Consider the following 10,730-nt stretch of genomic DNA (forward strand, 5'->3'; position numbering starts at 1 on the left):
TAAATAATCGACATGCTACTGAGGAGACGGAAAGCTGACATATGACTGATTCTGGGAAAAAGGAGTCGCTGTAGCTCCGTCATGTTTGAAGAAAATGCAGATGAAGGGGGAAAAGTAATAATGCGATATGAATGTGCAGACGATTGCCTACCACCAGTTAAGTATTTTGTAATGCCAGTTGAATTTTCACGGTGAAGATCCGTAGGCTTGGCACTAAGCTGTCTGCCAACGAGATGTGAAAGAGAGGTTTATTGGTGGGGATACATAGCTCCTACTATCCGAATGGTGCATCTGAAGTGTCTTTTTTTCTCCTCTGGACTCTCATGAAGGAAGCATGCATACATGGATTTAGTGACTGTGATTTGAGGGGTTATGCAATGCCCAACTGGGGGTCACGGATCCCGGGTAAGAGTAGCTCTTTAACTTCTATGAATTCTACCCTGGTCAAGAGGCAGACAGTACACTGCGAGCTTGTTAGAGAAGATCGGATGGATGCTGCTCATATTGGAGTAGGTAGGTAGACACCATGAAAAATAAACAATACCAGCTTCAACCAGGACTTGTTAAGCTGCTGAGCATGTATTCCCATCACTTGTCCGATATTATTAGCAGTCACTGATGCAACAAGGCTCCTATCATGCACCAGACTAGACAAAGTCCAGCTCAAACGAGCCATACGTCCTGCAACTGAGTCTTGCCCAGCATAGCAGTCGCCCCTTTGCCCCAGAGGGCGCCCATACCAATCCGGCGGCAATGAGTTCCCTCAAATCTACAGCTATCAACCCGACGGACAAAGATGACGTAGTGCGCCGGCTTCCACCCCAGGAACAGCCCGCGCTCCATCCACCCGTTGCTGGCTCGGGAGGTCAGCACATGCAGGGCGAATGTCTCGCCGCCATCCGCAAAGTCGCGCTGGTCCTGAAAATCGACGTCTTCAAAGCTGGCCCAGCCGCATACCTGCCGAGATTTTGTGCTATTGCTAAGGGTGGGCGAAGCCAGCGCTATCTTTCGAAACAGGTCGGCACCACTGGTGCCAATGGCATTGGCATAGTCGTCTGCCACAACCGGTATCGGCACCGGGAGATCATCGAGCTCATGGGATGTATACGGCTCCCAGGCGGTGACAGGTATGAATTTGCAGCGCAGGCGAATGCGAGTAATGACAGCCTCGGTCTCAGTGTACGTTTCAAGGTCCTCCGGCCTAATCGTAAATGTATTCCCGTCTGCCGTCCCCATCTCCAGAACCTTGCAGGTGTTGATCAAGGCTTGCGAACGCCTGAATACATTCCACGTCACAGGGCCGTGGAACGACGTCCAAGACCATGAAGGCATGTTGGCGACCCTCGTGGTGGCGGCTGTTTCCATATAGGGTCTGTGAAGTTGATGCCACAGCAAGCTCCGGTGCAGGTCACTGAGCCACAAACCGGATACGTAAAGTTCAGGGGAAGGGCCAGTAGACTGAGTTCTTTGCGCCAGCGAAAACTCGGCCAGAACACCAGAGAGTGCGAGCAGGCGATCCTTGGCCGGGAAGCTAAGCTCGAGAGCGGAGTACATCTCAACGAGATCCCACCAGAGGCGCTCGGGCTTCTCTTTAGCCGTCGAAAAATCCACAAGTCTCTTGAGAGAAAACACACTGTGCGCAAACTGGCCATCGTCCGGTAATATTAGGCGCTCGCCGTACGAGTTGCGTGGCAATTCGGTCTGACATTCAAGGTAGACGCCGCCCGATCCCGTAAAGTACACGATGCGGCGGCTAAGCAGCCACTCCTGGAACACCCAGCCGCGGCGCATCAGCGCGCTGCGGCGAATGTCGGCTTCGTAGCTCGGCGCCACGGGTTTTGTAGGGAATACGTAAAAGTAGCCTCGGGGGCAGCCCGCACTGTCGAGGAAGTCCAGGCGCGCCAAGCGCCTCTCAAACAACGGGCTTGGCGTCTGGTTTGGCGAAGAGCAAGAGAGCCCATCGATCTCCTGGGAGTCGGACGCCGCGGCCAGCGTCAGCATTGAGCCCTGGTAGTAGCCCGCCATTCGTCCGGCCTCGAAAGCCCAGTCGTCAGATCCCTCACCCTGGATGATGCACAGTGAGTCGATCCACAGGTAACGGATTTCGAGACGGCGTACGAAGTCCACGGCGTCACGAAACGTCTTGGAGAGGTCCGAGGCGGAGAACCCCGTCATCCTAGCTTCGTAGTTTAGGGCTGTGGTCTGGTTCGGTTCCGTCTGCGCGTTCCAGCGGTGGCTGAGTGTCGCATATGTGCCCATCTCCCCCGCCGTATTGACCAAGCGCAAAGGCTGGTCGGCATCGGTGCCCACGTCTAGGCATCGTGTTGGGAGAGGACTGTAATGAGCAGAGGGTAAAAGGGCGCCGGAAAGGGAACGTCGGCACCGTTCGTGGGCTCGTATGCAGTCAGCCAGCCACATGCGGACCTCGTGCGCGAAATCGGTCGACTGCGGGTCGTGGCCGATGTAGCGGCCAGACACCGCCCCGCTCTTGCCTGCGACGCTGTCCCGGTCGGCCGAGACGTTAAAGGTTGCCAGCGAGCCGTCGACCGGCTTTAAGCCATCTGCCAAGTACCCATGTGGCGCAAGGAAAGCTCGCAACCCATCAATGTAGAGGGCGCCATCTGCATCGGTTCTCGGACAGCTGCTATGTTCACCAATCCGGGTGGAGGTGGCTTGGATATGTATTCGCATTCGCCCCTCGGATTCATAGTGATGTTGGCGTTTGTCAACAGACTGCACCAGCAGAGCGCAGAAAGAGCATCCAGCCTTGGCGCCCTGGCGGGTGTGCGTCAATAGATAGGTGCCAGTTTGTTGCGGAAGACGTGCCAGCTCATGTAAGCTGAATCGTTCGCACCAGTAGCAGAGCATGGCTTCATTTGATTGCTGCAAAATTCATTTTGATCCGGTCGCGTTGCTGACTTTTCTCAAGTAAGCTCTAGACTAGTCTAGTCGTTCTGTTCACATTTGAAGTTTTCACTTTTGCTGACTTTCTGTCCTAATCTTACCTGTAGGTCTGGCTGGCCTCTGGGCAATATGGCCCCCACAAAGAGGGGCTTCAGCTCGATCTCCTGTAGCACAGGTGTAGTGGCTATGTCTCCTAGGCACCCAATAAAGTGTCTTCTTGGCAGCCGAGCGACTGCGTCCTTGCATGGCATTCAGCCACTGCTTACGTGTGGCTGCCTGGTCCAGGATGGTGTTTCAAAATGCTGATAGATCGCCCTTCTTCTCCTTTACCCCATTTACACTCACTCTTCCTACTCTACGACAAAGAGTAACTCGCGAAACAAAGTTTGGAATCGACTTCAAATCATCCAAACACCATGACGTCCGGGAGAACAATGTTTCCGACAATTGCACCGCCGGCCTGGCCAGCCCAGCTGCAGTCATCAACCTGGTCCGTCTCACCAACAATCGTAGACGGCGGGAGTCAAGGGCCCACCCTCAACCACACCGTAGCCCGCTACTTCGCGCTGGCGTCTTTTCGAGGCCTATTCACATTCGCCGGGTTCGTGTTCCTGTCGCCTTTTGTAGAATCACTGGCGCAAAACGCCGTCATCCTCGCGTTCCTGCTTCTCGTGGCGGAGCTGCTGACCGCGCACCGGTCACTAAAAGCCAGCGACATGGAAGCCAAGCGCGCCTGGACCATCGCCAACCTAGCGCTGTTCATCGCCGTCTTCATGTCGTTGATCGTGGGCATCGCGGCCCCGGCGTCGCTGAAGCCGTTCCCGCCTGGTTCTGATCGCAGAGGCGAGCCCGCTCCGCTAATCGTCCGCACGCCCACCATATGGGCCTTCTTGGCCACCGTCGGTGCAGGCTTCACCCTCCCGGCCGTCCGCGTGCGAAACTGGCGTCGCGGACTGGACAGCGGGGTCGACAAGTTTCCCGGCGTGGATGCCCCCGTACACTCCCCTGCGTCCACAGCGGTGACTTTGGGGTCTGAAGGCTTCGTTGGTGAGCCGGCAGCTCTGGAGCAGCCGTATTCCGACTCACCAGATTCTCAGCGGACGGATTTGTCGGGAATGGAAGGGGAGGGTGGGGCTTTGGCGGATGCGTTTGCTATTCAAAACAATGCTTGAAATGCAGCAGTTGACTGTACTTCATGTTCAGTAATAAACCTTGTTTTTTGTACTCGCTTTCGAATGATTTTCTCAGTCGTATCCTACTTGAGTTCTTCTCATAGACATGAAATTCAAAAAATCACAAAGCTGTCATAGAAATGGGAGAAGACTTTTGAGCAAAACACAATACAATAAATGGCACGGCTGCATCCCGGTACGTGCTGGGGGAGCACAGGCCATGAGGATACAGGAGCGTTAGAATTTAGAGCCGGTATGTGTGTCAACAAACTAGACCTGACTACTTCCAGGCATTGCTCAAAACTGCTGTGGTGTGACACAGCCGCGTCAACGTCAGGTTGAAGCCACAATGTTTTAGTGGTCAACATATCAAATCTTAGTTCGCCAAGGTAGACTGTTCCTACATTGGTAACAGATGACTAAGTGTCCGGCTTCAAATGACCTAAAATATAGCTGGGCTGATCAGAATCAGACAGCTCACGGATGCAAGGGACGGACACTGAAAAGCGAGAGGGAATTTTGCAGTTGCGGGCCAAAGATCAAACTTAATTTTCAGTGTCCCAATGCGCTCATCTAAATGCTTCATTGAAAATATTTTTCCTATCTCTCACTCCAGACCTGATGAGATTTACTTCCGCTCAGGTCCGATGAAAATCCCAGCTCACCGTTCCTTGGCATATCTATGATATTTTGGGATAGGGATTCCCCTGATGAATTGTAAACGAGCTTTCTCATGTTTTCTCGGCGTCTCCATTCACCGCCGCAGCTTTTTATCAGTAAAATATGATCTGAAGCCTGCAGAACATGATCTCCTGTTCGGTCACCAAAGGCAGGCTGACAACGCTTCCTTCTACTGGCCCATATCTGTGAAGAATGCAGTTTCGAATAGTTTGATAACATCTCTACCAGCCTGATCGCAGCGTCATCAGCATTAGGCCACTGCCGAAGTACGCCATGCGTTTCCATGGCATCGCCGCCACGCACCAACTATCCCAAAGATTCGCAGCTACTTGCAGTAAGTAACAGGGAGCTGGCCCGTCTTAAGTTCAGCGTCCTGCCACAGGATTAGGCGGGGAGTGGTATGCAGTCTTTTGTTTTCATCGAAATGTCCTCAACGCTCCTGCAGCTGATCCAAATAACAGATCCCACCATCCTGTCTACAACTGGTAACGTTACTGTCGGCGAAGACAAGTCGAAATTCGGCTCCTCGTTGATCCACCCGAGAGTAATCAATTGCAGCACCCCTAGTTGCTATACCACAAGGGATATCGCATGTCAAACTTCGTGGCCCCCGCCTTTCTTTACCGGCGGTTGAGGTCGATTTACTCCATGCATCAAGGCTGAAGCGGTTGATTGTCCGGGGACCTTCGTTTTCTGTGCAATCGCAGACCTCACATGGCAAAACCCTCCATCTGTGCCTACATTCTTGCCGTAAAAGGAAGTCGACGAGGCCCACAGCTCTATGGAGAGGTCGGTGAGGAAAACTCAGTTTCAGTTTTGCCCGTCAGCTGGCTATGATTTCATGAAGAGTGATTGGGCTTGCGTACTACGTACAAATGGTGCCGAGATGCGTATTGCCCGGAACTCATTCGCCGGTTATGTGGGGGCACCCGAGCCGTGGGCTCGTTTTGCTCCTCGGCACCACCCTACAGGGCTAGCGAGGGAAGGCAAAGTCGCTTGCTATTAAGCAGCTGATTTTATTCCGGGCAGGGCGACATTTGCGTAGCTTGTCAGGGGGCAGAAGAATTATCCAATCTACTGGTTCGCTTTGAACGACAGTGACTTGAATTGTGAAGCACGAGGAAACCAGGGACGGTTCTGTCGGTTGCAGGCAAAGACATTGCACGATACAAGAGGCATGAAAGACCAGTGAGATCCAGAAACTTTATAAAAGACAGACATAATCTGTGTCAGGAAAGCAAAATTCTTGGATTGCTAGGAGAGATACGGGCAAGTCGACCTCTAGTGAGTGATTTGATTGTTTTGGTTTGGCTTCCTTAATTTAAGCCCGGTATGAATTCCTTCTTTATCAAAAGGGATGTTGAGATCTAGTCTGAGTAGTGGGGTAGATGACCCCATCGTTGACGCCTTCGCACGAATGAATTTCGATTTTTGCAATCTTCGACCTCGCTTTCCACTCTGTTATTTCAGACGTATAGGGACGTTCCAAGGGATCAAACAGGGTGGAAGCCGAAGTAGTCTTTACCTTACATAGACAAGGTCGGCGAATCCTGGAAGCCAGGTTATAAGCTGTGATATAATTTGACGACAAATAACCTATTGGAGTGAACGCTGCATATTGTAGGATATTACTGCAGGGTTCGCTTGTTAAAGCGTAAAGAGTGGCAGGAAGACGAACAACGTTCGCAGTAACCAGTTAGAATTGTAAAGATAAAAGAGAGCATGTATAAAAGCGAAACATGGTCATAGAGTTTTGTGGGAATTCTTAAAATAAAAACGAAAGTTGGAATAGCTTGAAAGGTGGCGGATTGCGAGAATCAGGAAAAGAAAAAATCTGTTTATTTGGGAATTGTGTTGGATTATAAATAGGGGCGATAGAGGTCAAGTTTATATAAATAAAGCAGAATAACAGCTGCATCAATTTCTAAGCAAATATAATTAACATAACACGGGTTCGGCCGATGCCGACCATGAATTTGGGGTGTGGTTATTTTAAGGGTCACAGGCCTGATTTTCTCGCTATTAGAAATTTGTTTTCCCATGTGATGATTCATTTTCCTTTCTAAGAAAAGAAAAAAAACAACAAAAAAAAACGATAAACGGATTATGTTTAGTGCTACACTTTTTCATTGTACTTTCTTTGAATATACAAGGGGTCGTCCCACTAATTTTAACACCGCGTTTTCCATCGCCCCCCTCCCCCAAATATTCCAGTCGACCCGCGGGCCTCCATGGGCGGTATTTGGCATGCCTTGCGCGGAGCATATTATAATTGTACTGCCTGTATAATAGTCTAATCCTTAAAGCAATTCTCTCTCTTTATCCCCGTTTATATATATATGTATCCGGCCGAGCTTCTAAATTTTTATCCTGTTGACACATCCGCTTAGTTTTGGCAAGCAGATTTCAACGGACGGTTACAGGCAGTAGTTCTATTTACAATAGGTATAAACTTTGTTGGCGAGAAACCCGTAATTCCTTGCTTGTCCGGGGAGATATCGGCTAGTTAACACACGGACGGTGATTTGTTGTTTAAACCTGTTTCCACAATTCAAACCCTGTAGAAAGGCCGTCTTTCTTACGACTTCACCGGCCTGAGATCGAAAAAATCCCCATTTTGGACGTTTTCGCAATTCAGAAACTGAGTTTTCCCAATTGGCACTGTCGCTTTCCATTGAACTTGTTCATGCATGCTGGGATTGTCAAATGATAGGAAATTGTCGGCACCCACCAAATCAACCCGGATTCCACATACAGATAAGCTGTGGGTCTTCAAAGCCAGCTCAAAAGCTGTGCTATAATATGCTGACGAATAACCTATTGTTCTCGATGATTCAGCCTGTTTAATCTCCTGGGGCGTTGATTTGAATACAGCGAAAAGGCGGTAAGGTGCCTCGTAGCGGACTGCTAAAACAGCACCCAATAAAAGTTCCAAAGATAAAAGAAAGTAGGTAAAAAAGCGATACATGACGATAAGATTGGCCGGGATGTTTTGAAATAAAAGTAAACGTTGACAATATTTGTAAAAAAAAGGCAAATTGCGATAATCCGGAAAAGAGAAACCTCATTGTATAGGGATTATGATGGATTATATACTGCGCCTAGAAATTAAATCAAGCGCTACCCATAAAGTAATATGATATCTCAATGTATTTTTAAGCGGATACAGAAATAAGTTAATGCGATTTCGGGCAACGCCGATACTAAATTTGGGTTGTGGTGATTTTAAAATTTCCAAGAATAATCTTCCCCCTATTTGATATTCGTATTACCAATTGGCCCGTGCTTTTTTTTTACAGACATATTAGATTCTTTTAATATAAGGGCATTTATATAAGGTTCTTGCTCGTAATATGGGTCTGACTTCTGTAAAGAATAATGTAAGAATATTATATAAATGGCCGAATTATTTAGCGGTCGCCTCCGGCTAATTAGCGGCTATTTTTAACCCAGCCAATATTATCATAAAGAATTTACGTTTTATAACTTATCTTTACCGGAATTTTTGGCCTTACGTTAAATTTGGCTGCGATATATAATTAAACTCTGCCCTAAGTGGCAAAGAATTTTGCCATCGTTTTCTAACCCGCCCACTAACGGCCGTACTGTAACATTATTTTAAAAAGTTTATAATTTCTTTTTATTAAAGTCAAACGTATAAAGCTACACGTATAATAAATTATATGATAAGTAATAAAGTTTTTCCATTCTTAAAATCGAAATATTTATAGGCGTGCGATGATTTAAATACTTTCTCATAAGCTAATATGATTAATTTCGCTCGTAATACCCAATATTAACATGGTCTTAATAATACGGTAATATTTATTACTGTTCCCGTTTTTGGGGACTTTTCTCGTTTTATTTTAACTGCATAAAATGTTTATTTTAAAAGATTTAATACAAGCAATTATCTTAAACTTAAACGTAAAAATAAATAACCCCTAGTTAACCGGAGGTAATCGCGAAATAATTTTGCGGCATATAAACGTCGGCATTAATTATTAGGGAAATAATAAACGGATTATATATAATTTAAGTTGCTGAAATAATATTTCTTATTAGTAAATTAAATAAACTTTACCGGGTTTTCCAATATTTTATAGTTTAATAGAATAATTAATAATAAAATAATTTTTATTATGCTAAAGCCCAGTTTATATTACTAAGGCTTTTGTGTAAAGCTTGTAATAATAAAAGCATAAGAGTTTCTTCTCTTCACTTATTTAAATAAGGTTAATATAAAATTTTAAATTATTATTACTCCCTTATAATTATTTAATCGAGATAAATACCAAATAAGTTTAATTTTTGGCCAATTTATAAATAAAGGAATTTTATTTAATTATATTTCTTTTTTAACTTCCATTTAAATATCCGTTAATATTAATTATATATAATATATTGATAAAAAGTATAAAACCGCTTTTTATTATAATAATTTTATTAGAAAATAATTTGCACAGTTAAATTTAAAGGTAGCTTGAGAAATATAATATTATTAGGGCGTAATTATCGTATATATTGGTAAAGGATAAGGTGCTCATAGCCCTAATTAACGGGCCCATAAACTAACGAAGTAATTATATTAATTACTCCCTATTTTATTAATTAAAGTGGCAAAGGTTATAAAAGAGGGTTATATAACGAAGATTGGGCCTTATATAAAAACCTACCCCCCTGTTTATTATCGATAAATAATGTATATAATTATATATAGATATTATAAGGAGATTTTAATACGTTGAAATTAGGGTGTGGTTATTTTACCGCCACGGTTCGACTACCTCACGGCCATGTGGATATTTTTAAGCAATGTAAATAATTATAAATATATGAAAAAGTTGGAAGCTATAATTAACGCCACACAAAATTAGCACAACACGTAATTATACGTGTGTAAACCCAATTTTAAAAGGGTTGCTGCACCACGATTTATATTATTTACCACTTACGTTATTTAAACTAGTTAAATTATTTACACCATTTACGCCACCTACGTTCTTTTTAGGATTATGCTATTAGCTTTTCTTTTTTATTACAAATAATAAAAAAACATTTATAATATAAATAACAGCTGGTATAAATAATGCTGGTGGTAAATGGTGCAAATATTGGTGTAATAAAATTTCTAAAGCTGGGTTTACGCACATAGTATTACGTGTAATGCGGATTTAATATGGCGTTTATACCGGAAGATAATAATACTGTAAAAGTATTCACGTAAATTAATCGAACTGTAGCGGTGAAATAACCACAACCATATATATTTAGGACAAGTGTAAATAAAAGCTAAACACGATAAGTTTTACGTTAATTGGAATTCTGTTAATTATAAACACTAACGTTAAAGGTCGATTATAATAATATTTTGCTACACAACGATTAATTTTAGGCTGTAATACGATTATTAAAACGTGTCGCGGTCTGACAATTGTTTCCAATTTGTAAAATAATCATTCTTTGCTGGAATTTAATGCGCTTACGCGTTAGTTACATCATTCTGTTTTTGCAACCTTTAGACAAGGCGGCAGCGATGCAATGCATTCCTTGTGTATAAAGGTGATTACATTTTACATTATCGACAACATCACCTCTTCCCATTAATCAACTCACATTTTCCCATTTATTTACAAATCTCTCTATCGCCGCTGGCCGTTAACAAAACCTGTTTATCATTTCTCTTTTATTATCCATATTCAACATGCAATTTCCTACCATTAATGTTCTTGCAATTTCCTACCATTAATGTTCTAGCAATTTCTGCGCTTATTCCCACGATTTTCGCTGAGGTTGGTAATTTTGCCAAGGATTAAACTTGCTGCCGTAAGCTATTTTAATACATTTTATTATCTGCGCCGAATTTGGACCATTGCATCCCTAACATATACCACGTGACTCGCCCCGCTTTTGTTCAGGCTATTTAGGCAAAATTCACCCGCGCTCAGGCTATATTTATCCTTATTTAATTGT

General features: G+C 44.7%; 2 protein-coding genes across 2 annotated transcripts; one reads left to right on the forward strand and one right to left on the reverse strand.

Moving 5' to 3' along the window:
* Positions 1-663: 663 nt before the first annotated feature.
* PgNI_07126 (uncharacterized protein) lies at positions 664-2,868 on the reverse strand (the record flags this gene model as incomplete). The annotated part of the gene is made up of 1 exon (XM_031127143.1): positions 664-2,868. One exon carries the CDS (start codon positions 2,866-2,868, stop codon positions 664-666), a length of 2,205 nt encoding a protein of 734 aa, XP_030981433.1.
* A 452-nt stretch (positions 2,869-3,320) lies between these two features.
* PgNI_07127 (uncharacterized protein) lies at positions 3,321-4,076 on the forward strand (the record flags this gene model as incomplete). The annotated part of the gene is made up of 1 exon (XM_031127144.1): positions 3,321-4,076. The coding sequence occupies one exon, from the start codon at positions 3,321-3,323 to the stop codon at positions 4,074-4,076; it is 756 nt and encodes a 251-aa protein (XP_030980811.1).
* Positions 4,077-10,730: the final 6,654 nt, after the last annotated feature.

The sequence above is a fragment of the Pyricularia grisea genome (genome assembly GCF_004355905.1).
Source record: "Pyricularia grisea strain NI907 chromosome Unknown Pyricularia_grisea_NI907_Scaffold_4, whole genome shotgun sequence".
NCBI lineage: Eukaryota > Fungi > Ascomycota > Sordariomycetes > Magnaporthales > Pyriculariaceae > Pyricularia > Pyricularia grisea.